Below are 25,536 nucleotides of genomic sequence, written 5' to 3' on the forward strand. Positions count from 1 at the left end.
GTAGCACATAATATAAACATTTGTCATAAATAAAACATTTAAAATCAAGAAGCGTCTCATGCACTAGCCAGCCACTGTGGCCGAGCGGTTCTAGGCGCTTCAGTCCGGAACTGCGCTGCTGCTATGGTCGCAGGTTTGAATCCTGCCTCGGGCACAGATATGTGTTTGATGTCCTTAGGTTGGTTAGGATTAAGTAGTTATAAGTCTAGGGGACTGATGACCTCAGATTTTAAGTCTCATAGTGCTTAGATCCATTTGAACCATTTTTTCTTGTGCACTTGTGCATGCCAATACAGTGGTCACAAATGATTGTTACATCATAAAAAACACAGTATACAGTAAAATGCATAATAGCACATCTATTAATTTTAGCTGCACATGTTCTAATGATTGAAGATGTATCTTAGATGGTGTGTAAGATACAACTGACCCCGCCCCTTCCTTTCCTGACACAATTTTATCTTAAGTATAAAGACAGGAGTAAACTTTGAGAGCTAATTTCCACGGCCAGTGTAGTTTATGTAGGCTACCAGCGCCATTCACACAATAAGAGGGAAAGTAGTTCATCACAGGGGATTTCAAATTTTCATACCTTCTACAAAATATACTATGGAATATCCACACAATCACCTGATATCGTAAATGGGCCAGGAGATGGTGTAATGCTACACCAAAATCAGCAAAAAATAAAATAAGTCCTATAAATACAAGTGCCAATTTCTACAACAGAAACATATAATAATGGACATCTTCCCATGAACTATTGGATAATGGATGTACAGAGATTAGATATGAGCCGCTACACTTCTACCCCGTGACCCTAACCTCATTCATCTTGTACTCATTTGAGTGGCAGCCAGTGCTCATTTTCGTTCATGGGGTCCAGAGGAAAGTCAATGAACTTTATAATGGAACTGCACTGAATTGATTGTTATATAACCTTCATTTATGTCTTACTGCTTAAAAAACACTAGAAAAGTGGTAAATATGGTAATTATACACTTATAAAAATAGACCTAATCCAAGAAATACTGTAGATAATAATAAAGTACGTACAGAACTGAACTAGTGAACTCAACTACTTTTTGTTCTGTTTGTATAATATTGTAGTTGGTTTTTGTGTACCTAACTGCTTGATTTCTAGCTTCTCTTCTATACTTAATAAAATAAAGGGCATTTTTAGCAAATAATCGACTTTATTCATTTTAAAAGACTTGAGTATAAATGAGACTGTTTCAGAATATGGAACAATGCCAAGAGATGGGCCTGTTTGCTGTTTGCAACATTTCCTGTTGATGAACGGCAGTAGAGGTGGGGGGACACGATTAAACATATGTCACTCCAGTTAAGTGTCAAGAGTGCATATAATTCGTACAGCTGCTGCCTACACAGCTAGCTAATTCCAAGATTGGAGTTTTTGTTGCTACTACGCTACAGTATTGTAGGATCTCAAAGGCTGGCCACTGGATGTTGTACCAGATAATATGCTATTTAACAGAAGGCTTCCTATTTTTGCAGGTTTCAGCCAACTGAGGACTGGAGTGAAACTGTTTAAGCTAGACTGCTTCAAAATATTTCATAGAATAATAATTGAAATGGGAAAACATTTAACACATGCTTTCATCTCACTTTAATTTCCTGCCAGGAAAGCATTAAATGAGAGTTTGCTATCTTATTTTGAGACACATATGGCAGATTTTGATGCCAAATATAACAGAAACAGCAATACAGCAGATATAGTTAATGAAATAGCTGCTTTCAAATTCCAGCAGAAAAAACTCATGAAGAGCACTAACACAATTGCCATTCAGGTATTTTGAAATTTTCATTATCGATGTATGGGTTACAGGATGCTATGCAAACACTGAAATTACAGTGCACTTTAAGCAAATTAAAGCTGATAAAAACTGCTTAAGGTCGAGTGTAGGGAAAGCAGACTGTCAAATTCAGCTATCTTGTCGATGGAATGTGACACAGCTACTAAATTTGGCTTCAGTGACATTATCAATTAGTTTGCTGTGCTCGATACAAGGAAACTGAAAGTAAAATTATAATAAGAGCACAATTTCCAATTAATGATTCATACACTGTTCGTAATTGAATAGGAGCAAATAAAATCTGTTCTTTATTACACATCATGATAAAATCAATGTACAGTAGCTGCCAACAAACAATAAGACATAGATATTGTTTTACTTTCAATTCTTTTAGCAAGTCTATACAATTTGTAGATTGTTTACTAGACTGATACATTTAATTTGTTGGGTACAATATTTTTCATCTATGTAACTTATTTAAGAAATATTCTTCAATGCTGCTTTATTTTTGATAAACCTAGTTTAAAAATGACAAAATATCTTATATCTGCATAGAAAAAATTGCAGAAAGGAAGTTTTTGTTCTACAAGGAGTGCAGGATCACCTCAGTACGGTTCCGGCCATGGGCCCTAGTCACCTGTCCCCAAACACTGTACAGACGGGCAGGAGGGCAAGCAGAGAAGAGAGGCAGCAGGGTTCACTGGGGGCATGGGGAAAAGTGGGTATGCACGAGCTTGTCTGAGTAGGTGCCCACCTGAGCTGGCCCTACACTATGCTAGGTGAAGTGAAGAAAGGGAAACTGCTTGGTCATATCACTGTGACTGCAGTTTTATGAGCAGAGGATGTGGAGGGAGTATGAGCCACCTGATGCTGGTCAAATGACCTGGTTACTGACAGCTCAGAGTAACATCATGTCTCTGCAATGGAGCAGTCAAAACTGGGCCCGATTAACTCTGGTGTGTGTCACTTGAACTACATCAAAGACATGTCATACTCAAACTGTTTGATATAATATGAAAAAAAAAAACACAGAGGAAAATTATATCCCAAAATTTCTCATGGGATAGGGCCCATTTGACCCCTGACCCACTCTCTCTTCTGCGCAGTCTCCCCTTCCTCTGTTCTGTCTCCTCTTCTCATGCCCTCCTCCGTAGCATTGTGAACACACTGGTGCCAGTCCCTGTGTTGCTCTCATATCTTGTGAGACTGCTACTTCCCCTCCTACAATCCTATTCTGTGGACCTGCTGCCATCCTCCTAACTGTCAGCCCCCCCCCCCCCCCCCAACTTTTCACCCTCAATCACTCCACCTGACAATCCTACATTCCGGTTGAACTGCAGTTCTGGCATAGTGTATTGTAGCCATAGAGGTCTGTGCAGTTTTCACTCTTGTTTACATGCCTTTTGGCAACTCAATAACTCTCCTGTTTGCTAGGTTATTGCATTTACTTGTAAATAATATATTTTTTGTCTTTCCAAAAAATTCTCAACATTATCTAGTTAATGTCATTTTCCATGTGAAAAATAATTCTCTTCAGTGTATGTTGCCATTCTAGACATATATTTATGTTCCCCTGTGATTGTCTATCTGAGAAATTTGTAAGGAAAAAATTCATTCCCATGTTGAATTTGTATCACCACACTCCCACTTTGAATCCCCTTTCCTACTTTTATCCTGTCAGTCTAATTTTTCTGCTTCCTATTTTCTCTGTCTTCACTTTTTCTTTTTTCTTCACCTTCTCTTATATTCTTCTTCTTCAGAAATGCTCTGCACATAGCATCAGTGAAGCCTAATGAAATCTGTAGTAACATGTAACAGTTAATCAAAATCTAGTCAGGATAACATTTGACTGGAAATTCACACACACATTTAATATATTAAACAATGGAAAATTCAGGATGGAATGTAGCAGTATTATGGGAAGGAAAGTTGCTACTCACCACAGAGTGGAGATGCTGAGGCGCAGACAGGCACAACAAAAAGACTTTCACAATTAAAGCTTTCAGCCATTGGCCTTTGCAACAATACACACACACGCACTCATGCAAATGCAACTCACAAACTCGACTCAGTCTCAGGCAACTGAAACCACACTGCGAGCAGCAGCACCAATGCATGATGGGAGTGGCGACTGGGTGGGGGTAAGGAGGAGGCTGGGGCGGGGAGCGGGAGGGATAGTATGGTGGGGATGGCAGACAGTGAAGTGCTGCAGGTTAGACAGTAGGCAGGGGAGAGGTGGGGAGGGGAGGGGGGAAATAGCAGAAAAGGACAGAAATAAAAAGACGGGGTGTGGTGGTGGAATGACGGCTGTGTAGTGCTGGAATGGGAACTGGGAAGGGGCTGGATGGGTGAGGACAGTGACTAACGAAGGTTAATGCCAGGAGGGTTATGGGAACATGGGATGCATTGCAGGCAAAGTTCCCACCTGCGCAATTCAGAAAACCTGGTGTCGGTGGGAAGGATCCATATGGCACAGGCTGTGAAGCAGTCACTGAAATGAAGGATGTCATGGTTGGCCTTGTGCTCAGCAACAGGGTGGTCCACTTGTTTGTTGGCCACAGTTTGTCAGTGCCCACTCATGTAGACAGACAGCTTGTTGGTTGTCATGCCTACATAGAATGCAGCACAGTGGTTGCATCTTAGCTTGTAGACCACGTGACTGGTTTCACAGGTAGCCCTGCCTTTGATGGGATAGTGTCTGGACTGGACCAGGTGGTGGTGGGAGGAATTAGGGAACAGATCTTGCATCTAGGTCTGTTGTAGGGGTACGAGCCATGAGGTAAGGGATCGGTAGCAGGGGTTGCATAAGGATGGACACGTATGTTATGTAGGTTCAGTGGACGGTGGAATAGCACTGTGGCACGATGGCTGGTAATCAAAACACTGGCGGAAATTGTAACTCAGTTGCTCCAGTCCTGGGTGGTACTGAGTTATGAGGGGAATGCTCCTCTGTGGCCAGATGGTGGGAGTGTGGGAGGCGGTGGGAGACCTGAAAGATAAGGCTCGGGAGATTTGTTTTTGTACATGGCTGGGAGTATAATTACAGTCAGTGAAGGCTTCAGTGAGACCCTCGGTATATTTCGAGAATGGCCACTTGTCACAGCGGATGTGATGACCTCCGGTGTTCTAGGCTGTGCGGAAGGGACTTCTTGGTATGGAATGGGTGGCAGCTATCGTAGTGGACACCAGCAGTACCTCCACTCCCTCATTCTTCCTTCTGAAACCAAGTTGGTCTTCAGGAAGGTAAATGTAATATTTTCTCTACTATTGAATGCAGGGTAATGTTTGTGTGAACTGCAGAGGCTTTAAACACAGTACAGATTTACAGACTGCTTCTTTATTTTTACAGATATGGATATAGGTTTCCTTGGTTACAGACATTATCTGAACACCAGATGGCTGCAAAAAATGGGCAAATGAAAACAAGTCAATAAGTAAAGAAAATTTTTTTCTGCTCCATAGGATGACAGCACTGATTCAACAATGACATATCTTAACCTCATTCTTGTGTATTAGCTTTGTTGATTCAGTGAATAATTGTACTTGTAGTTATTTTAGAGCATTTTTTTATGAGTGTCCTATTGTCAATATGTGCCACGAAAGAGATTTTTTTGTGGTGGGGAGGGGGGGGGGGGGAGAACAAGGGAGGAAGGGGGAGTGTGTTTCGTTTTGTGTACTTTGGAGGGGCTAAAGCTGTGGATACTATTCACAGAATGAACTACAGTATGATTGTAGCTGTCTTAGCCAATGAAAAGTTTATTAGTAGATAAAATTGACAAATATCTGTCTGCAATAAAAGCATGTAGGTGGGCCACCCATTTTGAAAATGGACAGGGGCACTGAAACAGCTGAGATGATGATTCATGATCACTATCGTGCCAACACTGACATGAGATGCACATCAGCCACAGTTCAGAACTTGCAGTCATACATGAATTCCTATGCTAACATAGAGATTGTGAAGAATTGCTCAGTTACATAGCAACAGTTGCTGAGGTGTGAGTATGTAACCAGAGAGCAAGTTGCACAGCATGGAGTGAAAACAGCCACCCATCTTCATCTTCAGCAAAAAAGTTTGAAAGCTGACCATCTGCAAGAAAGTGGATAGCATGCTGGAGTACAAGCAGTCAACTGCCAATTCTTTACAAGCCTAAAGCTCAAATCATAATAGTTTCAGCAACTGTGAGATCTGAAACTCAAAATAGAGATGTAGAGGAAAGAGATTTCAAAAAATATGATTTTCTTTCAGGGCAATTCCCACTTCCAAACAGATGAGAAAAGAACCCAGTACATTCAGAATCTCAAGTTGCAATGCTGTATCTTCTTTCAAACAATCCAGACCTGACTACAAGTGAGTTATATCTTTTTGATCTAGAGAAAGAGCACATGTGTGAATTTGTGCTTCCGTTAGGTGATGACATTGCGAAAAGAGAAAGTGCACAACACTCTCTCTCTCTCACACACACACACACACACATATTCATTCACACAAGCAAGCACACCTCATACACACGTGAACACCATCTCCAGCAGCTTGAACCAGAGCGTCTGACAGAGGCTGTGGCCAAAAGTTAATGTGTGAGTGTCTTACAGTTGTGCCTTACATCTTTGTGGTAAGTATCAATCCGCCTTTTCCTTACATTGTTGATATTCCAACCTGGATTTTCCATTGTCTTATAATAAACTGTTTTTTCTTCCGAACTTTTATGTATGAAAAGAATTTATTTTCCAGATTGCTAACAAAAATACAAAATAGCATATGATGTACATAGCAAGACATTGCTTTTGATGATATATTTTTCCATTAGATTCACTATAGTTGTGACATTATGAGAACTGAATAAGTTCGACTAATTTAAGAATTTCACCTGCACTAATATTCTTATTTTTAATTATGTTTTCTGTAATTATTTGAATGCACTCTCCAACGGGTATGTTCATGTACAAGTTGATTATATCAAGAGATGCTAGTACTGAATTCTCTGGAATGCAGTGTTGTGAAGGTGAATACGCAACTTATAGATATTCCTACTATTATATTCAACTCAAAATTTAGCATAGTCATACCATTCACACTCAGATGTATTGTACCATCTTGTTTACGACACTTCAACCTGAGAGCTGTGACGTGGCAAACTACATTTCATAATTTCTGCTGTTCTGTTCTCTCTGTCTGTTAGAAGGAAACATATACTGTCAATCTTGTGTTTTAAATTAGTATGTAAGTTTTTTGTAGGATCCTTATGTACTTCAATTATATTATTTTTCGAGAAAAATGTTTGTCTTATTAATATACTACTCATGATGGATAATCAGTATTGAATTGCCTTTGCCCGCCTTAATAACGATAGCCTTATTCTCATTAATGAAAGTAAGGCAGTTCAATATTTCAAACAATGGTAAATCCAGGATGGAATGTAACAACATTATGAAAAGGAAAGTTGCTTATCGCCATATAGCGGAAATGCTGAGTCTCAGTTAGGCACAACAAAAAGACTGTCACAGATAAAGCTTTCGACCATTAAGGCCTTCGTCAACAACAGACATAGCTGCGAGTGAGCTAGCATGCACGCACGCACGTGCCCTCTCACACACACACACACACACACAAATGCGACTGCAGTCTCAGGCAACTGAACGGGTTGCATGAGACTAGAGTCGTGTGTGTGTGTGTGTGTGTGTGGGGATGGGTGGGTGGGTGGGTGTGTTGTGCCTATCTGCAACTCAGCGTCTCCGCTATATGGTTAATAGTTGAATATTTAAATTAGAAATAAATTAATTATCGGAGTACAAGCTTATGATAATTAATAAATAAGTCAGGTATATACAAGCTTGTGATAGTTGTGAAAAGATTGGACAGACGGACTGCACCTTTAAAGGAAGATATCAGGGGCACACACATTCATATAACAAAGAGAACTTGGCAGACATTTGAAATCAGCACATCATACAATATGTGGCATTAACTGTAGCATGAAAATCTTGTATATCATGCCTAAAGGTAGAAAGGTTGGAAATATGCAGTCATAATGAACATGTACCTAATCATTTACTAAATAATCAAATTGAATTTAATCAGGTTTGTTTTTTAACCTTATTTGATGAATTTCTGTAATCTGCTTCAGTGCACCTTTCACCTTTTTAAAAACATATTTGTTACTGTTCTATCTGCTTTTCAATTTTTATTGTAGCTATTAGGTCACTTGTTTATCAACACCTAGGTATTGGGTTACAATTTACCTTCCATATTTATACTTTAAATGTGAATACCTACATTACTTTTTTCACATTTACACTTAAGACACTGTTTACTTCATGTCTGCTGTTATGAGACATCCTCTTCCATTCATGTTTCATCCATTAGTAACGTGATGGTTTATGTTATCTAGACCTTGAGCTACAATTAACACCTAGACCTTAGGCTATAAGTATGACCTAGACCTTGGCCGACAATTTTTACCTAGACCTAGGACAACAGTTGGCACTTAGAGCATGGGCCACAATTAGTACCTAGGCCATGGGTTACATAATTACATGCCCTTATAAAAACATCACCTTCGCATATGATAGTACCTGGACCTTGAACTACAATAGCATCTAGACTTTGGGCTATAATGTAAATTGCCCTTTGTTCACATGATTTGTTCTACACATGCTTTGATGTTACATGATTTCATGCATTGTTATTATTGCTGCTGCAGATTGTTTATACGATGCCTTAAGCATGGAATACTAAATAAGTTTAGTTGAATATGTTGACACAATTTGGTATTCCTGCATCTACAAGCATTACTGATCCTAGTCATCATCATCATAAAATGAAGCTTTTCATTTATTATTCAATCAATTACTGGTGTAAGCACCTAACCTCTTGCATTACATTAGTGGATGTATATTACAATTATGTGGTTGGTTGTTTTGTTATACTGTTATACAAATATTATAATTTCACATTAAACCTTAACAAGTGGCTACCATTGTATGAAGCTCCTAGAGCATAAATTATTATTAGAGGTTTATGCATGTCACACGTAGACCTTGAGCTACATTTGGATGACTATCTATCCTTTGTTTTTTTATGTCTCCTGGATCTTGCCTTAACTTAAGGACTGTTACTAGTTAGTATCATCATTTAGCTTACAGTCAGTTGGTAAAATTTTTATGTATCTCATACAATGATGTATGATTGATTATTACGTCTAACACTTTTAGTAACATTTACATATCTATTTTATTAATTATTAATGGACATAAATAACGCCATTTGTACTTAGCACTCAGACCTGAGGTTACAACATTAACATTATGTAATTTTTAAGTATGTACTGTGGACCCCCTCCCCCTCCCACCCCCCACCCCAATGAACCATGGACCTTGCCATTGGTGGGGAGGCTGGTTTGCCTGAGCAATACAGATAGCCATGCCATAGACGCAACCACAATGGAGGGGTATCTGTTGAGAGGCCACACAAATGTAGGGTTCCTGAAGAGGGGCAGCAGCCTTTTCAGTAGTTGCAGGGGCAACAGTCTGGATGATTGACTGATCTGGCCTTGTAACAGTAACCAAAATGGCCTTGCTGTGCTGGTTCTCTGAATGGCTGAAAGCAAGGGGACACTACAGCTGTAATTTTTCCCAAGAGCATGTAGATTTACTGTATGGTTAAATGATGATGGTGTCCTCTTGGGTAAAATATTCCAGAGAGTCCCCTTTTGGATCTCTGGGCAGGGCTGCTCAGGAGGACATCATTATCAGGAGAAAGAAAACTAGCATTCTACGGATTGGGGCATGGAATGTCACATCATTTAATCAGGAGGTAGGTTAGAAAATTTAAAAAGGGAAATGGATAGGTTAAAGTTAGATATAGTGGGAATTAGTGAGTTAGGTGGCAGGAGGAACAAGACTCTTGATCAGGTGAATACAGGGTTATAAATGCAAAATCAGGATTAGGTTTAATAATGAATAAAAAAAAAAAAAAAAGACAGACACAAAGCCCACGCCATAGCACAGTAGTAGATTAATTACATTAGATTCAGTTTTCGTTGCATATACCCGAAAAATGACATGATTCTTGTGGGTGTGGAACATGTCAGAAACTATACATAAAAAACATGAAACATTTGAATATAATACTTACTATCCTGATGATTTGTCAGGAGATTGTCAAAACAGGTTAATACAATACAGTAAACTGGAAAAGCTAATATTTACAGAATTAATATGCTGCCAGCAAATTTGGACTTAACATAAAGAAGCCAAGACAGAGTACCTCGTTATGACGTGTGGTCATTGTCAGACTGCTGATCATCTACAATCACTGCAGGTTGGGGACCATTCCTACAAGAGAGTGCAAGAATTCAAATACCTAGGGGAACTTTTCACTGAGAACTCGTCATGTGAAGCAGAGATCAATGCCAGAATACAAGCAGGAAACCAATCTTACCACAGCCTAGCACAACTGCTTCGGTCCAAATATCACTCCAGACAGTTCAAGATTCGACTGTACAAAACCCTGATAAAGCCTGTTGTTCCATATGGCTGTGAGACATGGAGTATCCGGAAACAGGGCTTCCATACGCTCCTTGTTTTTGAGAGAAAAGTGCTTCGGATAATCTTTGGTCTGGCTCTGGATGCAGATACAGGGGAATGGAGGATCAGATACAACCAAGAGCTTGAGGAACTATACCAGCAGCCCAACATAGCAGGAACTGTCAAAGCCAAACGAATGCAGTGGGCCGGCCATGTGGCCCGGATGGAGGATCACAGATGGCCTCTGAAGCTCCTGGATTTCACACCTACAGGAAAGAGACCACCAGGGAGACCCAAGAAGGGTTGGAGAGATGGACTCCATGAAGATTTAAACCAAGTGTCAATAGATGTGGACGAATGGCGGATAGCAGCAATGGATAAAATACAGTGGAGGAGGAAACTTGTAGATGCGTGCGGTCCACTTGGCCTGATCACGTAGTAGTAGTAGTAGTCAGAATGAAACATTGTTATGCACTATTAATAAATTTATCATACACAAAATACCTAATCTTGACTGTTGTGACAAAGTGCAGTCAAAACTGAAATCTAACAGACATTTTTATTTAAGCTGTCCTATCAGTCGCAGGAACCAGGTTTTAAGTTGTAAGACATTTCCAGGGGCAGATGTGGACTCTGACCACAATCTATTGGTTATGAACTGTAGATTAAAACTGAAGAAACTGCAAATAGGTGGGAATTTAAGGAGATGGGAAGTGGATAAACTGAAAGAACCAGAGGTTGTACAGAGTTACAGGGAGAGCATAAGGGAACAATTGACAGGAATGGGGGAAAGAAATACAGTAGAAGAAGAATGGGTAGCTCTGAGGGATGAAGTAGTGAAGGCAGCAGAGGATCAAATAGGTAAAAAGACGAGGGCTAGTCGAAATCCTTGGGTAACAGAAGAAATATTAAATTTAATTGATGAAAGGAGAAAATATAAAAACGCAGTAAATGAAGCAGGCAAAAAGGAATACAAAGTCTCAAAAATGAGATCGACAGGAAGTGCAAAATGGCTAAGCAGGGATGGCTAGAGGACAAATGTAAGGATGTAGAGGGTTATCTCACTAGGGGCAAGATACACTCCCGGAAATGGAAAAAAGAACACATTGACACCGGTGTGTCAGACCCACCATACTTGCTCTGGACACTGCGAGAGGGCTGTACAAGCAATGATCACACGCACGGCACAGCGGACACAGCAGGAACCGCTGTTTTGGCCGTCGAATGGCGCTAGCTGCGCAGCATTTGTGCACCGCTGCCGTCAGTGTCAGCCAGTTTGCCGTGGCATACGGAGCTCCATCGCAGTCTTTAACACTGGTAGCATGCCGCGACAGTGTGGACGTGAACCGTATGTGCAGTTGACGGACTTTGAGCGAGGGCGTGTAGTGGGCATGCGGGAGGCCGGGTGGACGTACCGCCGAATTGCTCAACACATGGGGCGTGAGGTCTCCACAGTACATCGATGTTGTCGCCAGTGGTCGGCGGAAGGTGCACGTGCCCGTCGACCTGGGACCGGACCGCAGCGACGCACGGATGCACGCCAAGACTGTAGGATCCTACGCAGTGCCGTAGGGGACCGCACCGCCACTTCCCAGCAAATTAGGGACACTGTTGCTCCTGGGGTATCGGCGAGGACCATTCGCAACCGTCTCCATGAAGCTGGGCTACGGTCCCGCACACCGTTAGGCCGTCTTCCGCTCACGCCCCAACATCGTGCAGCCCGCCTCCAGTGGTGTCGCGACAGGCGTGAATGGAGGGACGAATGGAGACGTGTCGTCTTCAGTGATGAGAGTCGCTTCTGCCTTGGTGCCAATGATGGTCGTATGCGTGCTTGGCGCCGTGCTGGTGAGCACCACAATCAGGACTGCATACGACCGAGGCACACAGGGCCAACACCTGGCATCATGGTGTGGGGAGCGATCTCCTACACTGGCCGTACACCACTGGTGATCGTTGAGGGGACACTGAATAGTGCACGGTACATCCAAACCGTCATCGAACCCATCGTTCTACCATTCCTAGACCGGCAAGGGAACTTGCTGTTCCAACAGGACAATGCACGTCCGCATGTATCCCGTGCCACCCAACGTGCTCTAGAAGGTGTAAGTCAACTACCCTGGCCAGCAAGATCTCCGGATCTGTCCCCCATTGAGCATGTTTGGGACTGGATGAAGCGTCGTCTCACGCGGTCTGCACGTCCAGCACGAACGCTGGTCCAACTGAGGCGCCAGGTGGAAATGGCATGGCAAGCCGTTCCACAGGACTACATCCAGCATCTCTACGATCGTCTCCATGGGAGAATAGCAGCCTCCATTGCTGCGAAGGTGGATATACACTGTACTAGTGCCGACATTGTGCATGCTCTGTTGCCTGTGTCTATGTGCCTGTGGTTCTGTCAGTGTGATTATGTGATGTATCTGACCCCAGGAATGTGTCAATAAAGTTTCCCCTTCCTGGGACAATGAATTCACGGTGTTCTTATTTCAATTTCCAGGAGTGTAGATACTGTCTACAGGAAAATTAAAGAGACCTTTGGAGAAAAGAGAGCCACTTGTATGAATATCAAGAGCTCAGATGGAAACCCAGTTCTAAGCAAAGAAGGGAAAGCAGAAAGGTGGAAGGAATATATAGAGGGTCTATACAAGGGCAATGTACTTGAAGACAATATTATGGAAATGGAAGAGGATGTAGATGAAGATGAAATAGGAGATACGATACTGCGTGAAGAGTTTGACAGAGCACTGAAAGACCTGAGTCGAAACAAGGCTCCGGGAGTAGACAACATAAAATTGGAACTACTGACGGCCTTGGACAGCCAGTCCTGACAAAACTCTATCATCTGCTGAGCAAGATGTATGAGACAGGTGAAATACCCTCAAACTTCAAGGAGAATATAATAATTCCAATCACAAAGAAAGCAGGTGCTGACAGATGTAAAAACTACTGAACTATCAGTTTAATAAGTCACAGCTGCAAAATACCAACGCAAATTCTTTACAGACGAATGGAAAAACTGGTAGAAGCCGACCTTGGGGAAGATCAGATTGGATTCCGTAGAAATGATGGAACACGTGAGGCTATACTGACCCTACGACTTATCTTAGAAAATAGATTAAGGAAAGGCAAACCTATGTTTCTAGCATTTGTAGACTTAGAGAAAGCTTTTGACAATGCTGACTGGAATACTTTCTTTCAAATTCTGAAGGTGGCAGGGGTAAAATACAGGGAGCGAAAGGCTATTTACAATTTGTACAGAAAGCAGATGGCAGTTATAAGAGTCGAGGGGCATGAAAGGGAAGCAACGGTTGGGAAAGGAGTGAGACAGGGTTGTAGCCTATCCCCGATGCTATTCAATCTGTATATTGAGCAAGCAGTAAAGGAAACAAAATAAAAATTTGGAGTAGGCATTAAAATCCATGGAGAAGAAATAAAAACTTTGAGGTTCGCCGATGACGTAATTCTGTCAGAGACAGCAGAGGACTTGGAAGAGCAGTTGAATGGAATGGACAGTGTCTTTAAAGGAGGATTTAAGATGAACATCAACAAAAGCAAAACGAGGATAATGGAATGTAGTCGAATTAAGTCGGGTGATGCTGAGGGAATTAGATTAGGAAATGAGACACTTAAAGTAATAAAGGAGTTTTGCTATTTGGGGAGCAAAATAACTGATGATGGTTGAAGTAGAGAGGATATAAAATGTAGACTGGCAATGGCAAGGAAAGCGTTTCTGAAGAAGAGAAATTTGTTAACATTAAGTATAGATGTAAGTGTCAGGAAGTCATTTCTGAAAGTATTTGTGTGGAGTGTAGCCATGTATGGAAGTGAAACATGGACGATAAATAGTTTGAACAAGAAGAGAATAGAAGCTTTCGAAATGTGGTGCTACAGAAGAATGCTGAAGATTAGATGGGTAGATCACATAACTAATGAGGAGGTATTGAATAGAATTGGGGAGAAGAGGAGTTTGTGGCACAACTTGACAAGAAGAAGGGACCGGTTGGTAGGACATGTTCTGAGGCATCAAGGGATCACAAATTTAGCATTGGAGGGCAGCGTGGAGGGTAAAAATCGTAGAGGGCGACCAAGAAATGAATACACTAAACAAATTCAGAAGGATGTAGGTTGCAGTAAGTACTGGGAGATGAAGAAGCTTGCACAGGATAGAGTAGCATGTAGAGCTGCATCAAACCAGTCTCAGGACTGAAGACAACAACAACATCAGTCTCAGTTAAGAGACTTCATCTACAGAGTAGGAGGAGTTGCCTATCAAAAAGTCTTTCAAATTCTGTTTAAATTATGCTTTATCTGAAATCCAGTTTTTAATGGTTAATGGCAATTTATTGAAAATGTGTGTTCCTGAATATTGGACCCCTTTTTGGACCAAAGTAAATATAGGTACAAGTTTATATGCCAACCAGCTCTGCAGTTGATGAGATTGAAGAAATGTATGATGCAATAAAAGAAATTATTCAGATAGTTAAGGGACATGAGAATTTAATAATCATGGGGGGCTGGAATTCGATAGTAGGGAAAGGAGAGGGAAAAGTAGTAGATGATTATGGACTAGAATTAAGGACTGAAAGAGGAAGCTGCCTGGTAGAATTTTACACAGAGCTAACACTTGGTTTAAGCATCATGAAAGAGGGTTGTATACATGGAACAGGCCTGGAGACACTGGAAGGTTTCAGATAGATTATATGATGGTAAGACAGAGATTTAGGAACCAGGTTTTAAATTGTAAGACATTTCCAGGAGCAAATGTGGACTCTGTTCACAATTTATAGATTATGAACTGTAGATTAAAACTGAAGAAACTGCAAAGAGGCAGGAATTTACGAAAAAGGTACCTGGATAAACTGAAAGAACCAGAGGTTGTAGAGAGTTTCAGAGAGAGCATTAGGGAACAATTGACAAGACTGAGGGAAAGAAATACAGTAGAAGAAGAATGGGTAGCTTTGAGAGATGAAATAGTGAAGGCAGCAGAGGATCAAGTAGGTAAAAAGACAAGGACTAGTAGAAATCCTTGGGTAACAAAAGAGATATTGAATGTAATTGATGAAAGGATAAAATTTAAAAATGCAGTAAATGAAGCAGGCGAAAAGTAATACAATGTCTCAAAAATGAGATCGGCATGATGTGCGAAATGGCTGACCAAGGATGGCTAGAGGACAAATGTAAGGATATAGAGGATATGTCACTAGGGGTAAGACAGATACTGCCTACAGGAAAATTAAAGAGGTCTTTGAAGAAAAGTGAACCACCTGTATGAATAACAAGAGCTCAGATGGAAAACCAGTCCTAAGCAATGCAGGGAAAGCAGTAAGGTGGAAGGAGTGTATAGAGGGCTTATACAAGGGCGATGTACTTGAGGGCAATATTATGGAAATGGAAGAGGATGTAAATGAAGATGAAATGGGAGATGTGATACTGCATGAAGAATTTGACACAACACTGAAAGCCTAAGTTGGAAAAAGTCCCCGGGAGTAGACAACATTCCATTAGAACTACTGATAGCCTTGGGAGAATCAGCCATGACAAAACTCTACCATCTAGTAAGCATGATGTATGAGACAGGCGAAAGAACCCTCAGACTTCAAGAAGAATGTAATAATTCCTGTCACAAAGAAAGCAGGTGAGGAAATATGTGAAAATTACACGAATTCTTTACAGATGAATGAAAAAGCTGCTAAAAACTGACTTCGGGGAAGATCAGTTTGGATTCCATGGAAATGTTGGGACACACAGTGTAATACTGACCCTACGACTTATCTTAGAAGATAGATTACGGAAAGGCAAACCTATGTTTCTAGCATTTGTAGACTTAGAGAAAGCTTTTGATAATGTTGACTGGAAGACTCTCTTTCAAATTCTTTAGGTAGTGGGGGTAAAATACAGGGAGGGACAGGCTATTTACAATTTGTACAAAAACCAGTCTGCAGTCGAGAGGCACAAAAGGGAAGCAATGGTTGAGAAGGGAGTAAGACAGGGTTGTAGCCTATCCACTATGTCATTCAGTCTGTATATTGAGCAAGCAGTAAAGGAAACAAAAGAAAAATTTGGAGTAGGAATTAAAATCCATGGAGAAGAAATAACAACTTTGAGGCTTGCCGATGACATTCTAATTCTGTCAGAGACAGCAAAGGACCTGGAAGATCAGTTGAACAGTATGGACAGTGTCTTGAAAGGAAGTCATAAGATGAAGATCAACACAAGCAAAACGAGGATAATGGAATTTAGTCGAATTAAATCAGGTGATGCTGAGGGAATTAGATTGTGAAATGAGACACTTAAAGTAGTAGATGAGTTTTGCTATTTGGGGAGCAAAATAACTGATGATGGTCGAAGTAGAGTGGATCTAAAATGCAGACTGGCTATGGCAAGGAAAGCATTTCTGAAAAAGAGAAATTTGCTAACATCGAATATAGATTTAAGTGTCAGGAAGTCATTTCTGAAATTATCTGTATGAAATGTAGCAATGTATGGAAGTGAAACATAGACAATAAATAGTTTAGACAGTAAGAGAATAGAAGATTTTGAACTGTGGTGCTACAGAAGAATGCTGTTTAAGAGAATAGAAGCTTCTGAATTGTGATTCTACAGAAGAATGCTGAAAGTTAGAAGGGTAGATCACATAACTAATGAGGAGGTACTGATTAGAACTGGGAAGAAGAGGAATTTGTGGCACAACCTGACTACAACAAGGGATCGGCTGGGAGAACACGTTCTGAGGCATCAAGGGATCACCGATTTAGTACTGGAGGGAAGTGCAGAAGGTAAAAATCATAAAGGGAGACCAAGAGATTAATAAACTAAGCAGATTCAGAAGGATGTAGGTTGCAGTAGTTACGCGGAGATGAAGAGACTTACTTGCACAGAATGGAGTAGTATGGAGAGTTGCATCAAACCAGTATCTGGACCGAAGACCACCACCACAACTACTACTATTCACTCCTTTTATGTGAAGCACGAATTCTTGAAGTACGTTACAAGGTGGTAATATATGAAACCTCTAGGCCTTAAGCTAGATCTGTATAATATATTAATTTTATGGCTTCTGAATTTTGGTCGTTGAATGTAATTCAATATTATATTGTATCTTCTATAACACTTAATGGCTGAACTGTACCATTGTTGGTTAGCCACATATATACTGGTTGGTCACCATACCAACTGATCAAGCTGGTTGCACCTGACACATAAACCTAAGGTCATGATATTATTTCATCCTAATATTCAAAGTTATAAATTTCAGTCTCTGGTAATCCATCAAGGATGGTGGGACAAGAGCAGGACATGAAGCACTTGAATAATGATAAATGAAACCAACAGCTGTACTGCATTCCAACATTTTTTTTCAAATCGTACTTCCAGTTACAATGCAGAAAAGGGTCATCTTCAGGGCCCAAGTGTAATCTCCCACCAATGTATGAACCACAATGACAAAGACCAACAGAGTCTTCAAACGGAAACAATACAACTTGTGCACATTACACCAGAACCTCAACATTTAGGAAGGTTGCTTGTTGGGTTGAGTAGGACCAGGTGAAGCAAATGGGGGAGAAGTTGTTGAGGTCCTGGAGGAATGTGAATAAGGTGTCCTCACCTCCATCCAGATAGCAAAGATGTCATCGATGAGTCTGAACCAGGTGAGGGGTTTAGGATTCTGGGTTTTTCGAAAGGATACCTCTAGATGGCCCATGAATAGGTTAGCGTAGGATGGTGCCATGTGGGTGCCCATAGCCGTACTGCGGAATTGTTTGTAGGTAATGCCTCCAAAGGAGAAGTAATTGTGAGTGAGGATATAGTTGGTCATGGAGACTAGGAAGGAGGTTGTTGGTTCAGAATCCACAGGGTGTCTAGAAAGGTAGTGTTCAATAGCAGTAAGGCCATGGGCATTAGGAATGTTAGTGTACAGGGAGGTGGCATCAATAGTGACAAGCAGGGCACCGTGTGGTAAAGGGAAAGGAACTGTGGAGAGTCAGTCGAGGAAATGGTTGGTATCTTTTATATAGGAGGATAGGTTCCGGGTAATAGGTTGAAGGTGGGGGCATAGTAACCAGCCACAATGGGGTGTTCTGGGTGGTTGGGTTTATGGACTTTAGGAAGCATGCAGAAGGTGGTAGAGTGGGGAGTGGTAGGGGTAAGTAAAGAGATGGACTCTGGGGAGATGGGCTGGAGATCCTGCTGGATTGCTGGAATGGGATCACTGTGGCATGGTTTGTAGGTGGAAGTATCTGACAGCTTCTGCCATGTAATCCTTGCGGTTCAAAACAATGTTGGTGGAGCCTTTGTCAGCAGGTAGGATTATAAAGTTGGGATCAGTTTTTAGATGGTGGACTGCGGTTCTGTCATCCTCTGGATGTTAGGTTAGTTTGCATGTTGAGGGATTTGGGGAATGATGCTGAGGTTAGGAAATGGAGGAGTGAAATGAGTTAGGCAAGGCTCAATATTGGTCTTTGGTTGAGTCTGATTGGTCAGGTTGGTGGCAAAAAAGTGTTTCCACTGTAGGGACTGGGAGAAGGAGAGAAGGTCTTTAACTAGTCCTGCATGGTTGAATTTGGGAGTGGGGCAAAAGGTGAGGCCTTTGGAAAGGACTGATATTTCTAAGGCTCCTGGAGAAAAGGTTCATAACTGTGTTGCGGGTCTGTTTAGGTTCTGGGTTCTGTGTGGTGGAGGGAGGGAGTTTTGGAGGGTGAGGTAAGTGTAGTAGGGTCTGTGAGACAGGGTTCGTAAGCAATGAGGGGGCGTTTGGAGGTTGTTGTAGAAGTGGTGGACAGTGGTACTCTGAGGTGGGAGTAGGAAGTGAGTAGGATGGAGAGCTTTTTGAGGTGGAGTTGTGCATGTTGCTCAAGTTCCTGCAGGGCAAGAGTTTCAGTGTGTGTTATGGGTTCCAGGAATTTGGGATTTCATAGCAGGAGAATTTTGAAGATGGAGAGAATATACTGCAAGGAGAATTGGGCTAGGTTGATATGGTTTTGTAGGACTATGTTGGTGAGGGCTAAGGAGTGGCGGAATCTGAACAGGTGGAGGTCATTGTGAAAGGAGGCTTGGCAACCAGAGATAGGTAATTTGATGGTAAGGCCATTATGGGGGATTCCATGAGCCAAGCAACAATGCAGGAACAGTATGTGGGACTGGGATCTGGCTAGGGATAAGGAAACTTTTCTGTATTGACGCAGATGGAAGGAGCAAGGATCCATGGTGGTGCAAAAAATTACGTAAGAAAGTAGAATTATGTCCGAAAAATTACGCAAAAATACACCCAAATATGTGTGGAAAGTAAAAATGGATGAAATGGATGCACAAGGGGGAAAAAAAACAAGATGAAATCTGAGGAAGACGACGATACTGGAAGGCGAAAACTCACTAAAATTGGCGAAAAGTCACAAGGGTCAAAGTAGAGAATACCTAATCAATCATAAATATATGTGTATTACTGTGGGTAGAACGTTTGAGGGCGGATAAGTGTAAGGGGGATGGCAGATGTGACTGGATGAGGTGATAGAACGGGGAAATGTGGGGGTTGGGGAGAGGTTCGTAGTTAGAGATGTAAGATCATGTGGCACCAGAAAAGTGCGGGAGACAACACGCAAAAATACGGGAATTGACACAGAGAGTGTGATCAGTTTGCAGGTATCGGATTCATTATATCCACAGGAGTAATGTGGGACCTAAGACGCTGCACTAACAATCAGCGTGATCTTGAGGCCGTCTATTGCACGTGGTCGAGACGGTTGATATCCTACAGTGTGGCTCATAAGTAGTGTGTGCAGTGCGGTTCGTAAGAGAACAAGAGAAACACAAGAAAGGAAAGAAAGAAGCAGCATAGTGGATGAAAAAGAATGTAGTTACAAAGGAAAACAGGTTAGGATAGAAAAAAGGCGTCAGTCAAAAACCAAACAATGGAAAATTCAGGATGGAATGTAACAATACCAGAGAAGAAAGGTTGCAACTCACCATATAGCAAACATGCTGTGTCACGATAGGCACAACGAAAAGATTCACACAATTATAGCATTTGCCCATTAAGGCTTCGTCAGCAGTAACACACACACACACACACACACACACACACACACACACACACACACACACACACACACACACACACACACACACACACACACACACGCAAACGCAACTTGCACACACGACTACAGTCTCAGAGAGCTGAAACCACACTGCAAGCAGCAGCACCAGTGCATGATGGGAGTGGCGACTGGGTGAGGGTAAGGAGGAGGCTGGGGCAAGGAGGGGGAGGGATAGTATGGTGGGAGTGGCAGACCGTGAAGTGTTGCGGTTTAGATGGAAGGCAGGAAAGAAGGTGCAGAGGAGGAGGGGGTAAGTAGTGGAAAAGAGAGAAATAAAAAGAAATTAAAAGACTGGCTGTGGCAGTGAAATGACAGCTGTGTAGTGCTGGAATGGGAACAGGGAGGGGGATGGATGGGTGAAGTCAGTGATTAACAAAGGTTGAGCCACCTCAAAAAGCTCTCCGTCCTACTCACTTCCTACTCCTGCGTTGGAGTACCACTGTCCACCACTTCTACAACAACCTCCAAACCTGCCCCACACCCCCTCAAAGCTGACAAACCCTGTCTCACAGACCTACTACACTTACCCCACCCTCCAAAACTCCCTCCCACCACCACACAGAGCCCAGAACCTAAACAGACCCACAACACAGTTATGAACCTTTCCCCCAAAAGCCTTAGTCTCACAGAAATATCAGTCCTTTCCAAAGGCCTCACCTTTTGCCCCACTCCCAAATTCAACCCTGCAGGACTACTTAAGGACCTTCTCTCCTTCTCCCAGTCCCTACAGTGGAAACACTTTTTCGCCACCAACCTGACCAATCAGACTCAACCAAAGACCAATATTGAACCTCACCTAACTCAGTTCATTCCTCCATCCAACCATGATCCACACCCACTGCGTCCGAACTGCCCTGTTAACTTTCGATAATTCTTTAACCTCGAACCTTGCCTCAGCATCATTCCCCAAATCCCTCAACATGCAAACTAACCTTACATCCACAGAAAGAACCGCAGTCCACCACCTAAAAACTGATCCCAACCTTATAATCCTATCTGCTGACAAAGGCTCCACCACCATTGTTTTGAACTGCAAGGATTACATGGCAGATGCTGTCAGATACTTCCACCTACAAACCATGCCACAGTGATCCCATTCCAGTAATCCAGCAGGATATCCAGTAACTACTCAAATCCTTAGGGCCATCACAGAACCTCTCTCCGGAGTTCATCTCTCTACTTACCCCTACCACTCCCCGCACTCCCACCTTCTACATGCTTCCTAAAGCCCATAAACCCAACTACCCAGGACGCCCCATTGTGGCCGGTTACTGTGCCCCCACTGAGAGAATCTCTGCTCTCATAGACCAACACCTTCAACTTATTACCCGGAACCCATCCTCCTATATAAAAGATACCAACCATTTTCGATTATGACTTTATGCCCACCTTTGACACTGAATTTTGCTCAGACCACTCTTGAATGCAGTTTCAGTTTATATCAGTGATTCTAAATGTCTTGTCTGCTGTGAAAAATACATCACATCCATTTCAATTTGGCTTTTCCTTGTAACATAATTTTTTCCCAAATTCTCACCACTATCAATTTGAGATTTTAACCACATTTCTGTACTTCGTAATATGAGAACTCTTCTGGTTTTTAGCAGTTCTTCGAACTCTGTCCCTTAGTTGTGAATGCTTTGGCAGTTAAGCGCTAGGATTTTAATACCTTTTGTGGTGTCACAGCCAGACAACACACTTGCTAGGTGGTAGCCTTTAAATCGGCCGCGGTCCGGTAGTATACGTCGGACCCGCGTGTCGCCACTGTCAGTGACTGCAGACCGAGCGCCGCCACACGGCAGGTCTAGAGAGACTTCCTAGCACTCGCCCCAGTTGTACAGCCGACTTTGCTAGCAATGGTTCACTGACAAAATACGCTCTCATTAGCCGAGACGATAGTTAGCATAGCCTTCAGCTACGTCATTTGCTACGACCTAGCAAGGCGCCATTATCATTTGCTATTTATATTGTGATGCATGTACCGTCAGACCGATGTTCACCAATTATGGATTAAAGTTAAGTATTTCACCATCTGCGTCCGTTTTTCTAAGTTCTAATTTCCTTGTCATTTTCCAGACCTCACGCCAGCCTGCGTGAGCTTAAACGCGTGCCTTTCGGCTTCCTCCAAACCCCGTGAATTGGCTCCTGCCAATTCACAACACCTTTGCCTGTGGAGAGTGCTGGTTTTGATCTTACAACACTGACACTTATGGTTCTCTTAACAGCTGTCCAAGTCTAGACTAGATGGAGTCACCTAATCTTAAATTTAAAAAAAAAAAGGGAAACTAGTGTGCACCCCGCTTACAATCAGCTAACTTACGGTTCTCGACCATATGGCCCAAGCCTAGATTCTCACAACCTTCACAGTCTCTAGTTCAAGCATTCCACTCAATTCAGAGCTGGGGGGGGTCACACTCTGTTCTGAGGACAATGTTGCAGATTGTGAACTTCATTGCAACACTGTGTGAAAGGATGGTATTATAAAACTTCTCTGCCAGTCACTGCAAGACCTTGGAGCCCAAACAAGAGGCATAATTTCTTCCAACTTGCACTACTATCTGCAGTTGGTTGCACACTGTTCTCTCAATAGCTGGCAGCACACCGGCCCACAGGTATACATACTCAGTGCACCTGGTGTTCCTTCTCATCCCTTGCTGGTGTTTCCCCAATTTCACTCTATTTTTGATCTACTGACAGTTAACAGATCTCCCACCCTTTTGTATTTGCCTCCATTTGGAAAGACACCAAAAATTTCCCAGCAACACAGTGTGATTCAGTGGCTCAGTTTCAGATTCAGCGGAAGACATCAAGTCTGACTTACTGGTTGAGGGCACGGATGTAACACCCTGAATCCTCCCTTATCCCTGCCTCCTCTGTGCAGAGTACCTAGACCTACTTCATACCAGAAATACAAGCTGTGTTCTAGCACACAATTTTAAATTGTAAAAATATTAATCGTGAGGTATACATCATTACAGAGTAGAAATTTAATTTCAAGATTATTTACAAAAGAGTACATAATATGAATCATCTGTGGAACACCCATAATATAGACTCTACCAAGTCTTGATATCTGCAAATGCCTGCAACTGCTCTGTATTTCATATTGTTCCTTAAATGTGAGTGTGTTATGTGAAGAACAAAAGGCATTTTGGAAGGGCGCACGACGACATATACGTTATTGATAATTAAAGAAATAATTGAAGAGCAGAGAGTATAATAGGGAAGCCCATTTATAATTTATTGGTTTCATTAAGGCATTCAGTACTGTTGATAGAGAGAAACTATGGAGCAGTACATAGTAAAGAGGACATTTGCAACACCTAATGAACATTTCAGAGTCCATACAAACATGCAACTGTAATTTTAGATGTAAATGGCACGCTAACACAGCTTGTAACCACAAAGGAGATAGTTCGACGAGAGTGCAGAATTTCACCCACACTTTTGAACATTTATGTAGATGATGCAATCTGGAAATGGAAGATTTTAATGGAGAAATTAATCTTAAGAGAAATTCTCACTCGAACGGCCTTTTATACGCAGATGGTGCCACAAAGCTGGCGGATAATGAACATGATCTACAAATGGAATATATTTACATATTAGTTAAGATTTGTGAAGAGCATCATTTTATGATACCACAAAAGAAGACAAAATCAGAGGAGTTTAAAGGAGAACACCTGGTATTGACAAACACTATGATTAATAATAGAACAGATCAAACATTTTAGTTTATTTAGGTTGTGAATTATAAGTTATAATTATTAAATGACAAGAAAGTCTCTTACATCCTCAAGAGTTCTATTTGGGTATTAAGTTAACAGCCCCCCCCCCCCCCCCCAAACACACACACACAATATTTCCTTCCTTATTGCTCCACTGAAGAAGTAAATAATGGTTCCAAAAGGTAATTTGAAGGCTGTGAATTTAACAAAATTTTTGTACCAAAATATTGCATCTTTTATTTCAGGAGGATATGTGAAAGGCCCTCAGGCATCTGAGATGTTAAGGGAGGGAATTATGCACCTGTGTACTCATCTGAAGAATGAAGCTGTCTCACTGGCTGATGCCATAGCTCCACCAGATTTCATATTGAATTCTTTACTTGGAAACTCAGATGGAAAAATTTATCAAAATCTGCATACTCATCTCTTCCAGAAACAGCAGACATTTGAGAGGCCACCTTGGTGCAATGAAGTGTCATTTGGACAAAGCAAAATCTAGTGGGACTAAACTGTCACATATATACACACATTTTCACTATAATGTTTACTGTGCATCCTGTTTCCATGTTGGCATTTTATGAAGTGAAATGCTTATGTAAACATTTTGGAAGGAAATTGTACATCTTGTACAGCATATTTGTATAATAACTGTGAAATAATTGTTTATTTTTGTATTGTAGTGTGAAGTTGGGTGTAAATAAAGCACTAATAGGAAAGACTACTTTGTTTGTATATTATGTAAAGATTATGATTCAGTGACAATAAACATGTTATTCCCTGAACTGTCAGTTGTTTTAGCTGCTTGTTTCTCATATTAATGGTTCCACACACACTTCTGCAATGGAAGAGAAACGATGTTGTGCTGTTCTATATTTTGGCTGGATCTAAAGAATGAAAAAATGTGTTAAGGCTAAAAACTTGTGTGACTGCTTTAGCGAACTATATGCACTGACTTTGTATGCTTTTGTCACACTTTTAGTTTCATATCAAATGCACATTCAGTACAACACAAGATTTTGAAATGACAAAATATTTGTTATGTTACAAGACTACAGAAATTAATTTTTCTAAAATATGTTTCCAAATTTTTACTGAACAATATAAAACAAAATCAGTTTGTCATGTTTCCTAGATGGAACTGAATTCCATAACCAATGAAGAACCCCAACTGTAAAAATGCGTATAATCCTCCCTCCCACCTTCTGACATATATACAGTCATAATTATAATGTTTCATCATGTAACTCACTGAAAGACTGGCACACACATAACAAATGCAGTTTTATTAAATGTAGTATTGCAGATTGCAGGAATCTCTGTGGGAATAAAAACTGTATTTGACACAGAAACATTTTACTAAATGTTGTAACTGCG

The 25,536-nt window shown here is 41.4% G+C and overlaps 1 protein-coding gene across 3 annotated transcripts in view; it reads left to right on the top strand.

The window, feature by feature from the left end:
- Positions 1-24,883, top strand: part of LOC126259921 (peroxisomal acyl-coenzyme A oxidase 3-like) — a 249,955-nt gene extending 225,072 nt beyond the window's left edge. For all 3 annotated transcript variants that reach the window (XM_049957011.1, XM_049957010.1, XM_049957012.1), the window contains exon 13: positions 24,408-24,883. In XM_049957011.1, the coding sequence (XP_049812968.1) occupies positions 24,408-24,661 (254 nt within the window). In that variant the 3' untranslated portion in view covers positions 24,662-24,883. The remainder of the gene's footprint in view (positions 1-24,407) is intronic.
- The last annotated feature ends 653 nt before the right edge of the window (positions 24,884-25,536 follow it).

The sequence above is a fragment of the Schistocerca nitens genome, chromosome 5 (genome assembly GCF_023898315.1).
Source record: "Schistocerca nitens isolate TAMUIC-IGC-003100 chromosome 5, iqSchNite1.1, whole genome shotgun sequence".
In the NCBI taxonomy this organism is placed as follows: Eukaryota; Metazoa; Arthropoda; class Insecta; order Orthoptera; family Acrididae; genus Schistocerca; species Schistocerca nitens.